This window comes from Alligator mississippiensis, chromosome 1 (assembly GCF_030867095.1).
Source record: "Alligator mississippiensis isolate rAllMis1 chromosome 1, rAllMis1, whole genome shotgun sequence".
In the NCBI taxonomy this organism is placed as follows: Eukaryota; Metazoa; Chordata; order Crocodylia; family Alligatoridae; genus Alligator; species Alligator mississippiensis.
Window position 1 is genome coordinate 318,007,268 of NC_081824.1, and position 23,891 is coordinate 318,031,158.

The 23,891-nt window shown below is 41.8% G+C and overlaps 1 protein-coding gene across 8 annotated transcripts in view; it reads right to left on the reverse strand.

The window, feature by feature from the left end:
- Positions 1 to 23,891, reverse strand: part of CNKSR2 (connector enhancer of kinase suppressor of Ras 2) — a 380,784-nt gene that overhangs the window by 257,600 nt on the left and 99,293 nt on the right. For all 8 annotated transcript variants that reach the window (XM_059720858.1, XM_059720856.1, XM_059720857.1 and 5 more), the window contains exon 4: positions 22,731 to 22,818. In XM_059720858.1, coding sequence (XP_059576841.1) covers positions 22,731 to 22,818 — 88 coding nt within the window. The remainder of the gene's footprint in view (positions 1 to 22,730; positions 22,819 to 23,891) is intronic.

Sequence of the window (23,891 nt, forward strand, 5' to 3'; positions counted from 1 at the left end):
ACAATATCATATACAGGTGTTAGTCAAGATAGAGTATGCAGAATGTTGAAGCACTCATCTAGGGCTTGATCCTTTAATGATATGAATATTCTGGCCCTGTTCCTCTGTGAACATAAATACATGCTTAATTTTAAGTATGTTGGCAGTCACAGGGGCTTCAATAAAGCTATGAATGGGCTGAATAAAGGCCAGAATGCCTTCAAAACATGGAAACCAGAGAGAAGCTAAAAGCAGCTCGGACTATGTACCACTACACCAAAAAAAAATGTATTCCATAAGGCTCCCAAGAGTGCAATGACTGGCATTGGGGTTGCTGTGCTCACAGGAAACAGATTCAGTTCACATGCCTGACAACCAGTTGCAATGATCTGTGACAGACTTCACTTCTCAAAGTGGCCATTGGCTATGATCTCATGTCACAATATTGTCATTCTTGTTCCTACATTTGTTTCATACCTCCTGCACTATAATCTATTTGGCACTGTTAAGCATTTGTGAACCCTGTTATTTTAATTCTCTTTATTCCCTGTAAAGTTATGCTATACCAAGGAATAAGATATGGCCGTTTACCAATAGATATACCAATAGCATAAACAAACTTAATTTGTTAATTCCAGAATAATCAATAAATACATTTCTGAATACAGATACACAGACACAATTGCTACAGAGTAATTAACCTCAGATTTTATGCTATATTAAAGGAGCAGGTATTTGAACAGTCTTCTCAAATTGGCTGACTGCAATAAGCACTATTGGCTGCAGAGCCTGGCCAGTAGATAGTGAAGTAATGCAGACAGAAAACAGCTTGCACAGGATGCAGTTCACTATGGAAGTGTACACATGTCTGGGACACTGGGATAAATTTGTACCTGCATATAGTTACTTCTCATTGTCTGAGGGACTAATAACATCACCTGAGCACGAAGTGGTGTAAAGGTATATGGTGGGTGCCCGCTCCATCTTTCCTATATAGTTAATTTACTTTATACGAAATGTTGTGTGTGTTTGTATCCTCAGCAGAATTATCTATACTTGGAAGAGTGTGCATGAGACACGTTAGCTATGACCACTCATTGTATATAACAGATCGTTCACTGTTAACTGACTAATTTGTTCCTGTGAGGTTTAAAAGTTCTTAATTAAAGGAATGGCTTCAGCAAATGTGTAGAAGGTGCAAACCAGCTTTTTCCATTTTAAGAGAGTGTACTCCTAGGTAAGAAAAGCACACGTTTTTATAGCCATTTTGAATGGGGACAGAGAAAAGCGTGAGAACTGGATAAAAAAAAAAACTATCAAGCTACTGATTTACAGATCACCTAAAACCACAAAATTCTTTATTGCTACTTTAAGTATATTAGATTTTAAACAAAGTTTTTCAAACACTTTGGTATTTTGCTTACAAAGCCTACATCCAAGATATTTTATAGGAATGGATAGTGACAATCTTTGTTGCATCTTCAGAATATCAAGACAGATTCCCTTCAGTTTATTGTGCATATATAGGGAAATGTCCATGAAATAAAATAACATTAATCTGAAAAACTCAAAACTCTCGCGCACATTTTCACAAATACCAACAAATAGATTTCAGCATAGTTCTATACAGAAAAGTGACTCTTAAATTGAGTTCTACACTTATTGTCTGTTAGGACCTCTTTACATGTTCCGTTTATGCCACAAGTTACATGTTAGTGGCAAAGATGCCATACATGCGCACAATTTATGGGGCCATAAAATGGCAAACCAGCCATAAATATTTCATAGATTCATAGACTGTAGGCCTGAAGGGACCTGGGAATATCAATGGGTCCAGCCCCTTGCACCAAGCAGGAAAGACAACGGGGGGACAGGTGACCCCAGCAAGGTGACTGTATAGTCTCCTTTTGAATATTTCCAGGGGAGGTGATTGTACCATCTCTGGAGGGAGCTTATTCCACAGTCTGGACACCCTGACTGTGAAGAAGGTTTTCCTAATGTTGAGCCTGAATTGATCTTTTAGGAGTTTGTGGCCATTACTCTTAGTTTTCCCCTTGGTACCCTGGTGAACAGTTGCTCACCAAGCCCTTGATGTACTCCCCTAGCATAGTGGTAAGCTGCTACCAGGTCCCCTCTCAGCCTTCTTTTCTTCAGCCTGAAGAGTCCCAGATCCGTCAGCCTTTCTTTGTATGGCTTGCCGTGTAAGACTCTGATCATACCAGTGTCTCTTTTTTGGACTCTCTCAAGCTTGTCCATGTCCTTGTTGAAGTGTGGTATCCAGAACTGGACCAGTACTCCAGCTGTGAACTCACCAGTCCTGAGTACAGCAGAAGAATCACCTCCTTGGTTTTGCTGGAGATGCATCGATTGATGCATGCCGGAGTATTATTTGCCCTACTGGCTACAGTATCTCACTGCTGGCTCACGCTCAAACTGTGGTCTATTAGTACCCTCAGGTCCCTTTCATTTGTGCAGCTAGTCACTTTGGTGCCGCCAAGCCTGTAGGTGTGTTGGGGGTTGCTCGTCCCGAGGTGGGGCATTTTACATTTCTTGATGTTTAACTTCATCAGATTCCAATCCGCCCGACTTGCTAGCCTGTCTAAATCCACCTGTATCTGTAGTCTATCTTCAAGCATGCCCACACTTCCCCATAACTTGGTGTCGTCCGTGAACTTGAACCGTGAGCTCTTCACCCCTCACATTCAAATAATTAATAAAGATGTTGAAAAGTACTAGACCAAGCACTGACTCCTGTGAGGCACCTACATCACACAGAACATTTTTATGGCTGGTTTGTATACTACCCTAAATTGAACACTGGTATGTCTGGGGATGCCCAGGGGCCAGTGCTGACTATTAGCTGATTATTCGCATCAGCCCTAGGGGAGCCCTAGTTTTCCACCAGGGCATGGGGCTGTCCTGCAAGCTCCTGGCAAGGAGAGCTGAGGGGTTTCCCTGCCAAGGAGTTCAAACCCTGCAGTCAGATTCTCCCATGTGGGGAATGAGGCTCCCCGTGTGGGGAAAGGGGGTGGGACAAAAGGCTTACCCTGCCTGTTACTTTAAACCTGGCAGTTAAAGTGCCTTGTAGCCTCTGGTCCCCCATACTTCCTGGCAGCCTCACCAGAGCTGCTAGGCATGGGGTTTAAAACTAAGCCCTTGAATGGTTATAGACCCAGCCACAGGACAGTCCCAAGTCAAGCTGGGCTGTGGGGTCCTGGTTTTCAACTTGTGGGTGCAGGGAGATCCTGGGATCATGATCCCAGGTGCCCCCTGCATTGGCAAATAGGAAGGACACTATTGGGATCTAATCACTGATCCAAAAATTGCACTTCTTGCATATGGCATGGCACAAGATGCAGTTGTTGAGACTAGGGATCAGAAGCCATGGTGTCAAAGTCTTCATGATTTCTAGACTGAATAGTTTACATGTACAATAAAAACATGCAGCTTGTAAATATTAGCCCCGTAAACAAGCTGGAACATGAAAGTAAGTTGACTCTTTTCCTTTTCATATATAATAGTATGCAATGAAGATACTACACATAAAATTAAGACCTCCATTTCACCTGCAACATCTGCTCATTTGCTCAGGTATAACTGACTACGAGTAAGATAACTGACTAGTCGTCAGAATTCAGTGAACAATTTGTGGCTAGTATATTTCCTACCTACTCCCATTTAACCCAGTCGTCATGTCCTACATGACTCAAAACTTCCTCTGTTGCACTGGCCGCCTGCAATGGGCTTTTAACTTCCTTTATTGCAGTGACTACCCAGAGTTTCGTTTTATCCTTCTATTGTAGGTTTATACATGCCTTGTGATGGGTTGGCTAAGAATCCTAAGTTCCCACAGGTCCCTGGTTTCCTTGGCATTTCCATTAACTCCTTATCTGCTGTGTGGGAGTTATAGACCCCATAAGACATTCCCTCTGACATCTTCCCTCATTATCCTCATCCCCAAGGTAATTGCCTCTGGGTTACAGACATCCTTTTGGAATGTTAATTAACCTCCTTTTTAAATGTTTTTTATTCTAAGTGTTAGGAGATCCTTTGGAACCAGTGTATTAGAAAGACATTCAACTAATTTTCCATTAACTTCCTTTTAATATTTCTACTAATCTGTGTCAACTTTGAATTATTTAATATAGTAATAACTCATCTGTCATAAGTAGTAAATCAGCTGAAAGAGCAGTATACAAAAAAGTGCAAAGGAAACCTCTAACTAGGGAAAGTAAAAAATCCATTTTTAAGCATTAAAAATGTGATTTTCAAAACTGGCCACCATTGCCCTAAGTCTGAAATACAATAGTGGTTTGTTTTCACTGACTTAAATGGTAGAGTTAGGTCAATGCCAAGCAATTTTCAAAATTCCATTCTGAAATCAATGATAGATACAAAAAAAAAACCTGCAACAAAAACTAAAAGAAGAATGAAATTATATCCTGTAGTATGAAGACATTTTGTAAGACTCTGTCCTTTAGAAAATGTATCCTGAAAGATATCCTTTAGAAGATATAACTGCAATAAAGCCAATTAAATCCTTTTCCTACTAATTCAGCTAAAATTGTAATAGAACCTTGTAATAAATGGTCTGCTAGTTTTGCTACTTGGCAAAGATAAAAACAACTAACTTTTTTGGTGAATGCTCAGAATATTACCCTCTCTCCCTCCATCTGCATTAACGAGAAGTATGTTGTTCTGAACCAAAATTATTCTTTTCTAGAACATCTATTTAGGTCTTGTTCATGGGCTCACTGCATCAAAAAAACCCCAACAAACAAAAAAAAAAAACAACCAAAAACAAAACTTCTGCCACAGACTTCAGTAAACACAGGATTGAAGTAGAATTTGAAGCAAACTACATTTACCTACCACATGAGTTACACAGATAACTCCTAAAGAAAGTCATTATTAGCATCCAAAACTAGATGGTTTCAGAGGCTATAAATTAAAGTATTTTTTGCAGGACATGATGAAAGTTCTTTTTACACACAGAGTGGTGCTTCATTTTGATCATGGAAAAATGTGGATTTTGGGTTACTTTTTTTAACCTGAAAATTGAGGGGAGAGGGTTTAATCAGAGAAAACCAAGATCCCTGATTATGAGTAATAAAATTAAGTCTAACATGTATGCATCCATGCATGAATGCATACCTAAGGAAAAGGTGGCAGGTAAAATTGGTAAGTATTTCTTGCCATTGTGTTCTGGGGAAAGGACAACTGCCACTCCCAGATAAAGGGGGCCACTGGTGGGATAGGCACCCAAAGTACTGTCTGCTTGTCATGGAAAAAACAAACACACAATATCAAAGGCTTCAGAGAAATGGCCCACTAGCCAGAGGAATGCCAGATGTCAGAAATTTCTGAAGAATTGAGACCCATGAGCAATTAGAACAATGCTGACGCAGGGAAGTGGGATAAAGGGGCTGGCTTGTGGGTATTTTAGGAGCTATTTGTGAGGTGACCAGGATCTTTGAATCCTAAATTTGGAGAGTTCATGTCCCCAGCAGTCAGGGCTGGCATGATCAGTAGGAAGGCTGATCTCTGGAAATATTGTCAGGTCTTTCCGCAGAATGATGGTGTAGTCAGATCACAGAGTAAGAAACCTTACTCCTCTTATTCTGTGCTCAAGCTTATGGTCAGTTTTTCTTACACCATCTTTTTCTTCTATATAATAAATCCTGGGTTTTGTTAATCTCCTTGCCGATTGCCTGTAGTAAAGAGTGATTTCTGGGGAAGTGATAGTCCAGGCTAAACTATTCTATGGAAAGGGGGACATAACATTTGTTTCACAACCCAAGGGGAAGCCACCTCCTGCAGGTTCCTCTGCTGCAGCTGTGTAGTCTGGGGATAAAGAGTTATTCCAGGGAAAACCTTGGTCTGTTCCTTGGGACAGGGAACAGGACCATAGGGCTTCAAGGGTACCCTGCAGACAGGTAAACTTGGAAAAAAATAAAAATCCTCATTTAAGCAACAGTAGAGAAATACTTTCAGATGCTCAGCAGGCAGCCTCATTTTCAAAAAACTTCACAATCTGAAGCAATATATACATTTCACCAAAAGAAACAAGAACAAGAATTACGATATGAAAGAGGTCAAAGTCCAAAAAATACTTTTTGGGTTTTTTTAGATTTTAATTTTTAGAAAGTTATATTATACAATGAAAAAAATGCTTCAAATATATACATAGGTGAAACACAGTCCCTATTCAAATTAACCTACCAGTGACATTTCATCTTTGCTTTTTTCCTGGTTTTTTGTCTAACATTCTTCGTATAGGCAGTTTATAACTTTCTTTAAAGTCATTGTCACAGGGAAAAACAAAAGGGAGGACCCCAAAGGGCCAAGGGGGAACCCCAGGAACAGGAATCCTCAGAAGGGAAGGGAGGAAAAGACAAAGGTAAAGGGGAATACTCACCTGCAGCGGGGCCTACTGCGAAGCCGGAACACGAGGAGGAGCCTGCGCGGATAGCGCTGCAAGCCAGAGACTGCTGGCTGCAGCAAAGAGAGCCGAGAGCCACAGGCAGCTCCTCCCGACCGGAAGCCTGGAGAAAAGGGCAGAGGGGCACGGAGAGACCTTGACGCCAGTGACTGCAGCAGAAAGGCTGGAGGTGTAGATGCATTACCCAGTGCCAGACCAGGTGGGAGACGGGAGGCCAGGGCAGTATGAGAGGCTGCAAAGCACGGACCTTGGCGGCATGTCACCGATCCTGAGGGTAATGGGAAGACAGGCATCCACTGAAGGACCGCAGGGGGCCTGAAGATATAGAAGGCTGGGCAACGAGGAAGAGGAATTGTGGTGGAGACCACAGGATATCACAGCCACATACAGGGCCTAGCGTTGCCCCACAGGGTCAGGGGCAGGTTGGTAGCGATTCAGTCAAGGAGGCCTGGCGAGGGGATGGTTGGGTCCCTTAGAATGTGTCAGTGTTTTTTTTATATTTTGTGTTTCCCACTTTTGGAGGAGTTGAGCATCAGGGCTTGTGGAACCTGATTGTTACGTAGACCTCAGGGTCGGTGTTAGCTTTAAGGAAAGGCAGCGGCCTCATGGCCCAGGGAGGATACCACAGCCTGCTGACGCTTTCAGCAGGGAGACTCACCCCTCCCGCAAAAGTAATCAGTGGCTCAATGCTCGGGAATCTGGCCACAAGGGCAGCAGTGACACGCCAAGGCTGGGTGTAAGGGCGAGGTAGAGGGGAGGTGGAGCCTCGCAGAAGACTGCCGGATAGATGTTCCGCCATCGAGGGACTCCAAGTGGTTCAACCCTCCACTGAAATAAGATTCAAAGTCATGGCAGGTGAGACTGGAGAAGACCACACTGGAAACGAACACCTACTCGACGGACTACCAGGGATGGTAAGGCAAACATAATCAAACATTCAGACCAAAGCCACACATGACCGGATGTTCGAAGCCAGGCGGGCAGTCACTCAATTATAATAAACTCTTAATAGGAGAAAAGTCACATGTATGGCAGATTAAAGTAGATACTTTAAGATTACATGAAACTGTAACTCTTAAGGCATGCAATATGCTTAGAAGTGGGTCTCAGCAGCTCTAGGATCCTTTGTACTTTGACCTCTCAAAAACCATGCCAGTAAACAATATACACCTACAGAAACCAAGGCAGGTAATGTTCTCTATTTTCTCTACATTCTTCTTAAAATATGGTGCCCGAAACTGGACACAGAGCATTAGTGGAGACTGAGCCTAGAAACTGCCTACCCTTCAAAGACAACTGCAGTGCAAAGGGGAGAATGTTATTTTATTATCTTAAGTTATAATAAAAGTTACACCAACTTAGCAAAACTAAATACCTGTGCCTGAAATGATATGGAATTGTCAATGAATAAAAATCATGTATGTAATTACTTTGCAAACACTCTTTTTTTTTTTTCTTTAAATTCTCTTCCCATTTCCTGTATTGGATTTTCCTCCTCCTGGTCAAAATCCCAAGAGTTCCATCTTCAACTCTCCCTTCTTCGCAATCTACTCCCTATTGTTGGGCAGACTCCTAAATTCATGCTGTTTTAATTACCATCTCTGTGTTGATGATTCACAGATCTCACTCCCCTTCTGTTCCGATTCACAGCTTTGAATCTCTTCCGGGATATCTGCCACCAAATCTAACACAGCTTGATAAAATCTGAACTCATGTTTCTTCCAAAACCCTCTCTCTCTCCCTGATTTCTCTATCCCTGTCAACTCCTCCACCACCATATGTCCCATAAACTCACAACCTGGGTGTCATTTCCAACTCTCTTTTCTTCCCACACAAATCCTGTTGATTGTCTTCCCACAGCCTTTCAGAAATCTTTGCATTCCCCTCAATTCACCCTATAAAAATCTTGTCCATTCTTTCATTTTTAATACCCATGTTATCTCCTTTTTGTCCTCCCTGACCCTCACCTTGTCCCCTACACCAATCCAATATATCCAGAAGTTTTCAGAAGAGCCCATTAGGTAAGGGGAAAAAAAAGAATATAATTTATGCATGCATTTACAGAAGAAAGAAAAAAGAAATGGTCTTCATCAAGGGAAATATGTAAATTATTAACATACATCTATGTTAAACATAAATTACTTACAGAATGCATAAGTAGCTATCATGCTTTTAAAAGATTAGAGCACTTATCCTGAATATGTAATGAAACTGTAACTTTCAGTTCCACTAACCCTGTATACAAACTAAAAGTAATTATGCATTCTATTAAAGCACAAATAATTGCCTCGCTACTACTTATTTTAACAATTTATAGAGAGCAGTACCTATTACCATGGCAACTAGACGCCTCCACAAAAATTCAACACAAGTTAAATAAATCACCCAGAACGTGTACCATTCAATCAAGCAAGTGATGGTACCATTGGGGAAAAAATGTTATTTGGAACACTATTAATAGAGAGCTACAACAGATAAGTGAAGGTTTTTTTTTTATCACCCTTCCCTCAACATGCACACTATTTTTTCCCACTTCATATCATTTCTTTTCTTTCTGTGAAAACAACTGTTTTATTTTTCCTTGATAACTGGTCACATCTCTGTTGTTAATTTACATAGGCTGTAGAGAAAGTAATACACTTTCCTGATGTAATAATTCTAAGATTAGTTGGTACACCTTGGGGACAGCTATTATGTGAATTATTTCAGCACTGACAGGAAATGTGTGGGTATCTACCAATATGTCTTGATGGATCCAGCTGCTGATAGAGCTCTAAATGAAATTCCAGTTCTCAGGAAAATTTCTCTGCGTAAAGACATTTGCAATTACTAAATGAAAAATTCATAAAAAAATTAAAAAATGAGATGCTAAAAGTTATGTAATGTGACTGCATCAACAAAAAAGGGGGTGGGGAAGGGGGAGGCAAAGCACAAATGTTGATTCACTGTATGATATAGGGAGATGTCACAATCTGTAAAGCATTGATTAATGAGACAAATATTGTTTTTGTTCATTTACATCTAAAGAAAAACTATCCATTTGAAATGCCATGTTCAATTGCTAGAGACCATTTTAGGGGCTACCAACATTTCTCTATTTCAGTCTTGCATTATATATACACACTATAGTTGCCCTGAGGTATAAAGCAAGCGTTTTAGCAGGACGTATTTAGACATATGCAATCCTTAGATACCTTATCAGAGAGGGAATAAAATTAACAAGTGGAAAGAAGGAAAAACATCTGATGTAGCATTCAGGGCTCAGTTATCACCTTAACATCTCAAATTAGATTGCCTAAAATTCATGATCTAAAATATTTGTCCTAGATTTAAACAAACAAAAAAAAAAAACCGTACCTGATCCATCATGATGTAGGGTTTAGACTCTGAATTTCTCATATACCCAAAGCTCCCCATGGCTACCCCAGCAACACTGATGATCTTTGTAAATCATTATACTAAAATTGAAGCTTCACTTGATCATGTAAATCATTGAGATTCAGTGTGCCTGTAAAAGCAATGGGAGCTTTATACATGGAAGAAATGCAGCGCCTTAACTTTCACATCTACAGATAACCATGACTAATTTGAATGCCGTTATGAAAGTCAACTTTTGAAAGGAGTTACCAAGGGACGCCCTTTTTCTGCTTCTGCTTATCTCAGGAAATACTCATGGTATCTGAGATACCACTTTGGAAAAGTTAGGAAACTTGACTGAGTAGATACGATGGGGACTACTAAAGTAAAATCAGAAATTATCTCTAAAGACAAAAATCACCAAGAAAATGTATTCAACTCCAAAATGCATCCACCCTCCTATTCATTTCTGTCCCAAGCTTTCACAGCCTTCCTACCTGGGCCTCTGAAGAGCTCTCACCTCTTCTGGCAGCAGTCTATTATTATTCCAGGAAATCCCTGGCCCTTTAATTAGTTTCTGGCCCTACTCAAGCACCTTCCCCATGCCTGCATTTGGGGATGCCTTAATAGCCACAGTTCTTTCTTGTCAGGTCTCCCAGTAAGGACACTTCTTGTTCTCTCTCAAGTATCTTTTGATAGGATTTGCCTTTTATGTCCTGCTTTCCTTCCCATCATCCCCACACATTCAGTAACCCAGGAAGAGAGGTCCCAAATCAAGAGCTTTTTAAAAAAGAGTTATATAATTCTATATATAATTAAATAAATACAGAGGATGGAGTGAAAACTGGAGTGCACTCTGATGACATTATTTAATGACTGTCAGTCTACTTCAAATATTTATGCAGATCTTCAGTCTCAGCTTCAACACCTTCTCACAAGATAAGGAAAATGGCAATATCAAATGTCTCCTAATGTCCCAAGGTGAAGATCTTCCCTACTCTCCTTCTCAACTATTAGTCTGTAGAGCTTGCTTGAGGAGCAAAGGGAGCAAATCACACAACTTGTGCTATAACCTCATTTCTGAACCTAAGGCAATGAAGGTGGATCTTGCCAACAGGGGTAGGATCATAACTTTCATGATTAAAAAAGGTGAAGGCCAACAGAAATAAACAACTAATGTGGAACAGTTTCATTAAACAGATTCTACATAAAGCACATTCATATTTTTACTACTGGCCTAGCAATAGCTTAGTTTTTTCAGCATTTAATAATTGTCTCCATTAGAGTTTTGGAGTACTTTATGAAATATGTATATACTTTGCAAAGAGAATTTATTTGTAGTGATGTATAAATGTTATAGGTTTATTCTCAGGAGTACATGGGGAAAAATGTAAGAGAAGAATGCCCAGCATAAACAATGAGAGAGAGACTGTCAAAAATGGTGTAGCTAGGAAAACTGTCCTCAGGCTCTTGCAACTGCTTAGTAGTGAGCCCAGCCAAAACTTCTGCACTGTTGCTGTAAAGCAATATCTGCTCTCTTAGTGTAACTTGTGTAGTCTTTTAAGACCTACTCACTCTGAATGAGGCTTTAATCCTTCAATGGTGCCATCAGCAGCAACAGCATTATATGCAGGGCAAGGTCCAATTCTATATGCAGGGGGTACAACTGGGCCCTCAACTTCAAGAGACAAAGCCTTTAATCCTGTTAAGTAGAGGCAGAGAAGGAGCTATGAAACTCCCACTATTTACTACGCCTCTGGGATCTTCTTGTAGGGTAAACATGTTTTTATAAAGATAGACTTCAAGTTCTCTACAGTTAACATACAAGTATAAAATTGGCCAGTAGTGCAGCTCAAAAACCAGCAACGAGCAGGATTTTTTAAAATTCTCTCTTAGCTATCATAATGAGGTTTAGGAAATAAATTTACTATGAAGTAATACCTCACAAAAATAGAACAAAAAATAATAATTAGGCCAAACAGTACAGCTGCAGAGAAGTAAATGTTTAGTGTGAATGCAATCCTTTACCAGTGAAATAATAGTCTGTACTGCTCTGAGGGACCTATCAGTAAATGGCAGGCATTCATATCTGTTGGACTGTTCTTTACGTCCAAAAGAATACGTAAAAATAGAAAATAAACTAGTTAATAATGTTTCACATATACATCCTGTGTTATATGCCAAAGCCTCGCTCAGAGAACTATATGCATATTACACCTCAGACTTTTCTAATTTAAAAGTTAAGTTGCACAAGCATAATGGATTTTCCTAGACTTCAGACTGATGAAAGAGAGTATATTTTGTCAATTTCTTCTTTATTATCCAGTTTGTATGGATAACAGAAAATTTAAACCCTTATTAAAAAACGACTCTACAATTAACCTCAAACATGCAAGATAATTTTAGCATGCCAATTTAATTTAGCCATTTTCTTCATTTCAACTAGAGAACAATGTTTCTATTCACAATTCTGAAGACTTTTCATTCATACATGAATGGTACAAAAATTGGGTTGAATCTTCATAGGTCTCATTCACATCTCAGTAAAACCCAGATTTCTATTTTTAAACTGTCTAAGAGGACACCTGAGCTGCTAGAAATTACTACAGCAAAAGACAAGACCTGAGGAACTGCAGAGTTTATGTAGGCCTCTTAATACATATAGGCAGCACCAGCCTTAAAAAAAAAAAGGGTTCTTGGGGCTAAGGTCATATAAATGAATATCATCCTGTATAGATCTTTTGTAAATCCTCAGGAAGTCCCATACGTGTAAAAGGGATTATGAGAGATGGGGAAAAATGGTAGGTAATATTTCAACATTTAGGGTCAGACCCAATTCCCCCTCTGGGGCATATTAAGTAGGATTTAGGCAGCTTTCAAACATCTGAACATGATCCCATTCCATTCCGTGCAACAGGGACAAAACTACTAAGGCATCTAAAATCCTTATGCAGCTCTGTTCTAATGTGGAAAGATCCCTAAATCCTTAGACTTGGCCTAGAGCACATGTTCAAAAATAATTCAGAAAGTCCATCTAAAGACATCTACCTTTACTCAAGCTCTGCTGCAGTCACACTGTCTGGGGAAGCACAAAAGCTCTCAATAAGTCCCCGCCTTTTTGTTACTACAAGCATGTTGGTGGTGGTACCCCTACCCACCTCTTGTCCAATAGTCCACCTGTGAAAAAAGTAGGTGACCTGGGCCTTCATCAGTGTTAGTGGGTTTTATACTGCAACCTTTATTTCCCAGGAAAGTGCCCTAGGTGAATCATAGAATCATAGAAGTAGGGTCAGAAGGGACCTTGTAGATCTTCAAATCCAACCCCTGCCTGGGCAGGAGGGAAACTGGGCTCAAGTGACCCCAGCCAAGTAGGCATCGAGCCACTTCTTAAAGACCCCCAGGGTAGGAGCCAGCACCACTTCCCTTGGAAGTTGGTTCTAGATCCTAGCCGCCCTAACTGTGAAGTAGTTCCTATGGATGTCTAATCTAAACCTACTCTCCAACAACTTGTGGCTGTTATTCCTTGTTATCCTGGGGGGGTGCTAGGGGAAACAAGGTCTCCCCCAAACCCTTCTGGTCCCCCTTAGTGAGTTTATAGATGGTCACCAGATCGCCCCTCAGCCTTCTCTTGTGAAGGCTGAGAATATGCAGGTGGCCCTCCTCTGGACCCTCTCAATGTTGCCGACATCCGTCTTGAAGTGGGGTGCCCAGAACTGGACACAGTACTCCAGCTGTGGCCTGTGTCGCGTAGAGGGGGAGGATCACCTCCTTGGCCCTACTTGAGATGCACCTGTGGATGCACAATAGGGTCCGGTTAGCCCTGCCGACTGCGACCTCACATTGTCCAACCCCCTGCCGCATGACAGGCGGAGATACTCACCACTATACTAACGAGGAGAGGGGCGCAGGGCAGGCTGCTTCTCCAAAGACGGCCCAAGACAGCTCAGCCACATGCAACCCATGCCTGTCCCGCCACGCAAACTGCCAGGGGCTTCCGCACAGCTGGCTGGCCACTCTTTGGCTGACCCATAGGTACTATGTTGAAGCTGAGCCACTGAGCATCTAAGACTTAAAGCCTGAAAGAGAGTATGCAAAATGAAGACTGACTCCATAGCCCAGTGAGGAAGGCACTGCACTGGGAAGGAGGGAACTGTGGGTTCTCAGCATTGTTCACAGTGCAGTTTCTAAAATAGTTTATCATGGACAAGCTAGGTTCCAAGTACATCCCTTCCCCCTTGCTTTCTCTCTGGGCAGACTGGATTGAGAGATATTGGAGGGATACAACATGCAGTTCTGCATTAGGCACACTCTCTGGTTCCTGGCATTTCCTCTGACTACCAGTGGACAATGCTCTGAACTGTTACATGCTCTCTAGAGGCACCTATACATGTGTTGGATGCCTGCTCCAACTGGTGTTAATTAGTACGTGTCAGAGCAGACTCAATTAATCTAATTAGGAAGCTCCAGTAGCCTACATGTCACGTGTGTTCAGCATCCCCATGTTTCTAAACGGTGGTGAAACTGCTTTAACTAAAGCCGGTTCAATGAGCTTTAGTTAAAGTGTCCCCGCCATCAATCTGAAGTGCAGGACAATGAACACACATGACACTGCAGACACTTTAATTAGAGCAGCTCTCATTAAAGAGTGTCTCTGAGAGCCGCTCTAATTAAAGTCCCCCCATCTTCACCCTGGAGCACATGTAAAGATGCTCTAGGAGCATAAGACTGTCAATTGACACTATGGAGGAGTTATGCACCTGCTAAGAGCAGAATAGGATTGACCTTAGGAAATGCATTAGCCTGCCCATTGAGAACAGGAGACACCTATGTGTCTTAAAAGTACAATAAGATCACACTCATGACAGAAGGACATTTTTTGGAAAAGTGGGAAGTCATTAAACTACCAGTAGGTATAACAGGATCTGGGTCTTTGTTTGTAGGCCTTAAAAGTATACTGTGGAGATTAACTCTATGTAGCAATCATAGAGAAGAAAATATTAGTGAATGGATACTAAAGCAATGTAATGGCACACGTGTACTTGAAGTAAAGATGAATTTGGGACCAAAAAGGTTGTTTTTCATTCTCTCCCTCCCCTAGGCCACACTCCTTCTTCAGCATGCACCAGAGGAAGCCATGTCCTGAACTGATTTCTCAGCTAGAGACTAGTATCACTTTTTGGGAGATATCTTTTTTTCCAAAGGCAGGAGGCTAAAATTGGCCATCATGCATAGTCGGTAATTCTACCTGTTTATTTTGCAAAGAAGATAAGGTATTAGCAATAATATGCATGAGGAAGAATATATATAAAAATAAGCCATGAGAAAGATATTTATTAGAAAATACTGTATAGATATAGGCAACCATGAATACTCTGAATTACGGTGTACACATAAGAGTCTAGTCAGGTGCCTGATGAATCCACTTGTGGCTGACAAGCCCAATTCTAGAGTGATGCAGCTTGTTACAAGTTTCACAAATACATGTGTTGTCTGAGTTGGAGTCAAAGATTGCAGATGCTGCTTTCTTCTTTTTCACTTAGCTTCCATCCTCTGGATCAAAGCCAGAGCTGTGGAGCTGCACCCAGAGCCAGATGTTCCCTCCAGATCAGATGGAATTATGCACACTCCTTCCAGCTTTCTATATTGATGTCAAGCAACTTCATATACTTTTTGCACATCATGGTACTGCCATAGGGGGTGACCCCACTTTCTAAAACCATCTCAAATCTTACTGTACAAAATATTCTTGGGGATACGGTCTCCTCCCATGTGCCTGGTGTGGTTGAGCTATTGCAACCTCCTCTTCTTGACACTAGTTTGTAACTGTGTCAGTCCTGTGTGCTCCAGCATTTCCATGTTTGGTATTTTGTCATTCCACTTTATTTTCAGGATCTAATGCTGGCATTTCATGTGGAAGCTGTTCAGTCTCTTGATATGCCTAGCATATGTAGTCCACGTTTCTGAACCATAAAGCAGGGATGAAAGCACACAAGTCTCGTAGATTTTCATCTTCACTTTAGTTGATAGTTTGCTGTCACTCCATGCACATTTCTGTAATAGCCCAAAATTCTTAGCTATTTTTCTGGTTATATTAGTCAGTTCAGGCTGAAGGTCAAGATTCCTGCTGATCACAGAACCCAAGTAGCAAAAGCTGTTAACACCACCAAGAGATTTACCCTCCAGGGTGATGTCAGGTATTGATTCTTCCACCCTTTGGTACATGATCACAATCTTCTTGGCTAAGTACAAACATTCAAAAAGCCCCTGGCAAAAGCACTTTAACTTATAGAAGAATACTTAAAACATTATCTTAGATCGGGAGCAAACTCAACAGATGTTTGCTGCTTAGTAAGGGGGCTCAGAGCCTGCCCACACTGGCTGAGGCTAGCAGCCAGGTGACGGTCCTGCATGCCTCCTAGGAGACTGCTGGAGTGACTCCTCTCCCAAGCCCTGTCCCTCCGACAGCTGGCAACTGTCAGCAGGCTGGAGGGGGAAGGAGAGGGAGCTCGCACAGGTCTCTCCCAGATTGCTGGGTCAGGACTTGGGGAGGGGGTGGGAAGAGGATGGGCCAGGCCAGGTCCATGAGGTATGGGGAGTTCCCTCCCTCCACCACCAGTTTCCAGTGCAGCCAAAAGCTGGGCTGGGTAGTCTCCTAATGCAGCTGTTTACTGGGGGTGGGGGGTAGGGAAACCCCCCAACCAGACTGTGGTGAGCTCCCTGCCCAAAGCTACACAAGCTCTGCCCAAGGCTAGCCAGCTGCCCAGCTAGGGGGTCCTGCGGTGCAGGCAGAATCTGATCTACCTTAATGTGCGATGGATGTTGTACAGGCATTCATAAAAGAGCTCTACCCTAAAGTGCTATAGTCTGCTACCACATTCATCAAAGGTTAACTTAAAAAGCAATCTGCCATTTTTAAAGCATTTTAAGTGCTCTGAAGCTCTGTCCTGTTATGGCTTTCAAGTACTTTTTGTGCGCTTAATGTGCATTAAGTGTAATATCTGTGCCTAGCCCTTGTAACTCAACGTTAACCCAAAACTCTTGCATGACTCAGAAAATCTGCCCAAGAGATTTTGCAGGGAAGATTCACTGTGGCCAACCAAGGCTGCATGATCCACAAACAGGAAACTTCTCAGAACCAGTTCTTTCATCTTGGTTTTCATTTTAAACCTAACAATATTTATCAAGCCTCCATCTAGCCTGGTTCAAAGATAAATGCCATCGCTGATGTCCTTAAACGCATGAATAAGCAAGAATGAAAACTAGATGTTAAAGATCAGTAAAGCTAAGGCACACCCCTGTTTCACCCCATTGTTGATGTTAAAGGTATTTGATTCTTTGTTTTCATACATTACAGTTGCCATCACACCTTGATGTAACGAGGAAATGATGTTCAATAGTTTGGTGGGGGACAACCCAAGTACTTCAGAACAGTAAAAAGGCCCCTTTCTGCTGACCCTATCCAAGCCCTTTGTCTGATTGATGAATGCTTTGTACAGCAGTATTCATTTTTCTCTACACTTATCTTACAGTTTCTTAACCAAAAATATCAGATCAATGGTGGAGCATCCTGAGCGAAAATTGCACTGACTTTCAGGATGGATACTTTCACCTACAGATTGCAACCTAGAAAAATACTGTAATGGGTAGTAATTTACCTCATCTGTAGCTCAAGAACTGACATATGAAATGGAACAGAAGGCACTGCCACCCACACCAAAAGACAGAAAGCAACCTACAGTCATGACTGCAGAAAATGACAGGGGCAACTTTGGCAACTGTGTGGAGATGTTCACACAGCCATCCCCTGGAACATCAGAGATTCTAGCATGTATTGTTTGATAAATAAAATTTTTTTAAACATACCAACCAACAAGGGATCTAACTGCTCCCTCATTAATAAGTGGTATCAATAATTTTATTGTAACTGTAGACATTTTGCAATTATTTTATCTCTGTCATGAATGCATATTGAAAAGTTACCAGCTCACAGTTTTCCCTTTTTCAAGCCGTGTCTTTATCCAGCTGAGGCTGGCTGATGACATTACCAGTAATCACCGGCCGGTGGAAATAAAAATGGCTGATGGCGGAGGAAAGGAAGAGGGGAGAACGGACCCGAGGAGCGCATGGCCACGGGACCCATGCCTGGAATCCCTCAGGGAGGAAGGAGCACCAGACAAGGAGCCAGAGGAGGCTCCTTACACTGGTCTGGGCAGCGGCGGCAGGGAATGGCTCAGCAGTGCAGGAGACGAGCCAGAAGCAGCCCCTGCAATCAGCAAAGGCAGCAGCAACAGGGGAAGCAGAGAAGGGTACATGAAGACCCAACACCATAGCAGGTGGGAGTATTGGGAACAGTTGGGAGGAGGAGGAATCTTCCTCGTTGGGAGATTCCTGACAGAAGCAGCAGGAAGGGCTATGGAGAAGCAGGGCACCTACCTTTAATACAGAAAGTAGCCAGCCATACTCAGAGGAACCACGAGGCACCCAGATTGGGACGCTCCAGAAGGGAGAGAAGTGGTGCAACACTGGGCTCTGGGAAGAAGCAGAAAAGGGGGAAAAGACAACCCGAGCAGGAGGCCACGGGTACACGGCCCCGAGTAGGAGTCATCCCCTAGCTAAACCATAGAGAACTAGGCATCCGGTACCCTGAGGTAAGGGACCAGAGAAGGGGGCTACTCGGATTCCCAGCGATACGGTAAACGTGTTGTTTTGTATTTTTCTTTTGTGTTTCCCCATGTGAAGGCGCTGAGAGAAAGGAGTGGCCGATACAAATAGAATAATTGGTGCAGGGTCCGTAGGGCATCGCAGTGGGATTAAGTCCATAGGGAAGGAGTCCACTCCAGGGCGAGAACAAGTTCCACGATTGGGACCTCCAAACACAGACAACTCGGGACGGGGCAAACGAGTCTGCCTCAAGAGCTGATACCCAGGACGGGAAGGGACTCGAGAGGCCCCACAGCTATATGAGAAGGGGAGCATGGACAAGAAGACTGAGCGATCCATCAAGGTGGCGTAAGGTCGGGGTGTAGGAACGGCCTAGCCTCGCAAGTGACCGTTGGGCAGACCGCGTGCCGCAGAGGGACCCTGGGTAGTCAACCCTTCACTGGGAAACATTCAAAGTCATGGCAGGCAAGATAGGGGAGACTACTCCAAGAGTGAACATCTACTCAGCAATTTACAGGAGTCTGCACAGCATACATGTCCCATTGCTCGAATCAAGGCTGCACGTGACTGGGTGTTCAAGCCCCAGCGGTCACATGGGTTATACTGTTACCTCCAAAATTTGGGAATTTTTTATCACACAAACCAGGATCTCTGTAGATTACAGACTCTATATGAGTCTGAGGTGTGACAGCTGCACAAAAAGTGAATGCAGTTTTGTGATGCATCAATAAAAGGATTAGGTGCATAGTGGTTAGGCCTCATCTAGAGCAGTGGCTCTAAAACTTTTTGTAGCAGGACCCATTTGTAAACATCAATAGCCAGCCCTGCCCCAGTGCCCCTCACTATTAACCTACTGACCCCTGCCCCCAGGCCCCAGCCCGTCCAATGTGTGGGGCATTGGGGGGGGGGGGGGGGGTTGAAGCAGCCCCTTCAAGGCTGGAACTCTGACAGGTTTAAACTGGGTATCAGGGGGGAAAAAACAGCTGTCAAAAGAATAAGACAGTGGAGTAGACTTCCTAGGGATGTTGTGGACTGTCCATCATGTGAGGTGTTCAAAAAAAGATTGGACAGCCCAGGGTCAAAAATTATCTAGGTATAACTATGTCTCTACTATACTCTACTACGGGTATTACCCATGCTTCTGGGCAGTACCAATTGCAGCATGGGGCTGGAAGGGAATTGCCATCTTCTCCACCCTTGACCCTTCCTTCTACATCTGTCTGTTGTTTTTTTAAGTCTTCCTGACAGGCACTGGGCGATGGCTTCAGCCAAGGCTAGGCATTTTGACTGGGGTGCACCAAGCCTCCTGGTGGGACTTAAATCCAGAGGTTCATAGCTAGAGGGTGTTGCCCCTTCACTCAGAGAGTCAGACCAATTGCTATATTTGGGGTCAGGAAGGAATTTTACCCCATGGTCAGACTGGTATGGACTGTGGGGGATTTGGTCCTCTTCCTGTGACCTCCCGAGTATGTATTAACACCTTGTACAGCAGCAGGACACTGGCTACCATGGTCTACCGTGGAAGGTTGGAGTGTTATGTCTTGTGTCAGGGTTGAATGCATAGTTTTGCTAAGAAGTTAGAGAATGGATTTGTATGGCATGCTCTGTAAAGAGATGACCCTGCCTCAGGCTGGAGGTTAGACTAGATGCTTTATGGAGGTCCCTTCTTTATGTTTTATGACAGGACAGGGAGAGAATGAAGCAACACAGGAGGTAGCAACCAATGAGGTAACAAATAGAGGAGGACATCAGCTGCACTACGCTGGGCCAGTATTGTAGAAGAGGTTTTTTGCCAAATAGCTAGCAAGAGGCATATATTTTTGCATATGGATTTGAGGTTTCTAGCTTAAAAACTTGCATATAGTCTTGGGACAGACCGCTTCAAAAAATCAGAAGAAAATTAGACCCTTGAAAATTTATTGTATTAAAGCACTGTATATTTAAGTAAATCTCATGATTTTCATAAGTGTGTCTCAATTTTTGAACATGCAGAGTAGCCTACCCTAAAGAAATGTAAATTTACTAAGCAATCTAGGAGACAAATGCTTGTTACACAGAAGAGAGTTTAGTCAAACCAAGGTGACTTCAACTACCTGCCCTACCCTACCCCAGGAGTCTACCTCTTGACGGTTGCTTCTCTGCTTTTGGTCAACCACCAGGAAGACCATGATACACTTTTGATGCTTCAATGTCTTCTGGTTCAGAATCCACCTCACTTTCCTCTTTTACGAAAATCAGAAGATCATCCCCTTTAATTGAAGCCAGCCCGCCATTAATAAGACTAAACATGACAATGTCAAATTCACACTAGGAAAAAAGGCCATCCTTCATGATACATGGCTTCTATCTGCTCATGGCCTTATCACCATTTCTTTCCTGTTCTCAAGTGTAAACAGAATGAAGGAGGAGGGAGAGAGGAGCAGAAATCAGGTTGCTTTCCAGTTTCAATACAAGACTGAGGATTTAACGGCCAGTGAGAATCTCTGAGCCCACGTTAGAATGATTACAAGGATGATCAACTGACACCAATCAAAAAGCATCAGCAACAGGACAAATGCAGGCTGCAGAGGATGGCACCAAGTCCTCATGAAGACATCAGTTGCAAGTAGGATTAGAGTTTGTGTAAAGGAGGGATAGAAATATAGTTTTCTGTGGAAGAGAAAAGATTGCAGCTGTAAGTTAATTTCCCTTGGTGGTTTGAGTTGGTTGAACTCCAACTTCCAAAAAAACCTGAGGGTACAACCCCAATTTCAAATGAACCCTGCAGTTTGGATGAGAGGGATTATTTTATCATTTCACCACTGAAGACTAAATTCTGCTGGACTTGCACAGCTATAATCATAAGGCAAGAGAGCAGCAGCAGGTGGGTTATACAAATAAATAATAACCCACCAGTAGCAGGATATCCAGGAGCAAACAAAGCCATCTTTTCATTTTAAGAAATCCTCCCCCAAATTTCAGTATTTATTATCTAATATCCTCATGCCATTTATCCTCCTGGCAGCTCTCATAACTATCAAGTAAGCTGTTCTGCAGATTAGCATTTTCAACAAACAAGAATGCCAGCAGATAAGATGGGGCAGACTCTCAGGGTATTCTGTAAGACTAACTCAAATGTCACTGTAGAACAGAAGTCATAAGTGGTTCCCTAACACAATAATCTTTTGGTATCTTATTTAAGTTAGAAAGTTTAGGTTAGCAAGGGAAGTTTACGCTAGATATTAGGAAAAACTCTGACTAGGAGGATAATAAAGCAGTGGAACAAACTACCCAGATTGGTTATGGGATCTCCATCCTTAGAGGTTTTTAAGACGCAGCTAGATAAAGCCTTGACTGGAGTGATATAGTTCAGAATGGTCCTGCTTTGAGCAGGGTGTTGGACTAGATGACCTCCTAAGGTCCCTTCCAACTCTCATTTTCTATGGCTCTATGATTTTTGTAAACTGACCTAATATAATTAAATCAAATAATCTTAAGGACAAGTGATTACAGCTCGCAATTATAGGAGCACTGGAGGACATCAGGAAAAAAGCACAGAACAACTTGCACCAGGGATATAAGAAAATTTTCAGATGAAGAGAACTATTTTAATTTTTTGCATCAATCCAGCTAATGGAGCAGGTAGCAGTATCGTTTTGTACAAGGAGAAAAAAAGCATTCATACACTTACCAAAAAAAAGGAGAACCAGAAATGGGGACAGGGGTAAACTAAAATTCAATCTGACAGAAACTGGGCAAGGCTGCAGGTTATACATAAACCCTCAAAACAGAATCATTTTCCTTCCTGTTTTGCTTTAAGAAGCTTGTCTTGTCTTTTCCAAATATGTTTAGACAGATACTGAAGGTTATCATGAGATATACAGAGTCTGTGGAAGAAGCGTATAATGCAAGTTGTGCAAAAAGGAGAGTGATGGCATTGCATACTATAATGCAACATACAGATATCTTCCGAACTAGTCACTTGAATAAAAAGAGTTAGAAATCATTAAAAATGGAACAAAATTATTTAAGTATTTAAAAGAGATTGGAGCAAAAGTGTGCAATAAAATTCATTATTACAACATATAAAAAAGTGCATGCCTAAAATGCCACCTTGTACCAAGCACCCCAATCACAATTAACAGAGAAACTGAAAATAGAGAGTAATAAAAGCAATTTACTCAATCCTTTTGTATTATACCTAGACATAGAAAAATGCATAACACAAAATGCTACATTCTAGTTACTAAGGGTCACCTAATATGAGACAAAAGCAAATTCAAAGGGGAATGATGATTGAATAGTATCATACCTGTTGAACAATCGTGGTTAATTCCAGACAGAGCTGTATGACATTATTTCTTGTTACTGAATAGTCTGTCACAGCAGCAAAAGGTGATCTAAAAAACGGAAAAAAAAAAAGAATGGTGAAGGGGGATGTTGGGTTTTTTCCCTTCTGATTCATTGGCACAAAATGCACTGAATTCACAGACTTCTTTAATAGTACTTTTTACCTGTGCTGAATAATACATCAGAAATATCTAAAAGTTATTGTTACCACTGTAATTTATGGAATATGATTACAAAAAAGGCTACTTCAACTCTTGTTTTCTCAGGACTTTTGAAATCATTCTGAGAGAAGTTCTATTTATAAAGGTATCTTTTTTCCCTCAACCCTAAAAGCTTGCATCTGAAACTTTCTTTACTTCTTTGAACAATGCCTAGATTCCTTTTAAGGCAGTCTTAGTATGCATGACCTTACTGGGAAAAGCAAAGCATCGCTTGCACAGCTAGTACGCAGGTGTGAATCAAATCTTTAATACGTCAGGCTGATTCACTCAGACTCTTGGGACCTGATCTGAAGTCAGTTAAAGTATTCTGCACCAGGCCCTTTGCTCTGCTTCTAACATTTACAATGAGAACACTTCTTGAAAAGCTGATGTAAAGATTGAACTAGAGCCATATTTGAGTATTTCCTGAGGTTTTGCTACAATGCAAAAGCTAAGTAACGGCAATTCATTTTATTCAGAATTTTAAAAAAGTCACCCATACACATTCTGGGTCGCACCCCTGCTTCCCCTTTAAGTTACATATATACAAGGTGTTTACAGTATTTTTTTTTCCTTTTTTACAGTTCCTGAAACATCATTCATTTACATTTGTTTGGTCACAACAGACACTCAACTTTCTCTATTGAAGACCTATGAACAAATATAGACCACTGTAAAACTAAATGATTGCAACACTTTCAGCATAGTACTCAGTCTCTCTTCCATTAAAAAATGGCTATATACTTTGGCAAGAGTGGTGATTTCTGCAGAAGTGCAAGATTTTAACAGTATCAGCATTTCAAGAAAGTTTTTAGGCACCAGTTTTAGCGAGGTGGCACCATTCTGTCATATGCCTTAGTTCAGCCAAAAGTTGAATGGAAAAAAGTTAAAAGGAACATAACAATTAGGATATTTGAAGAGAT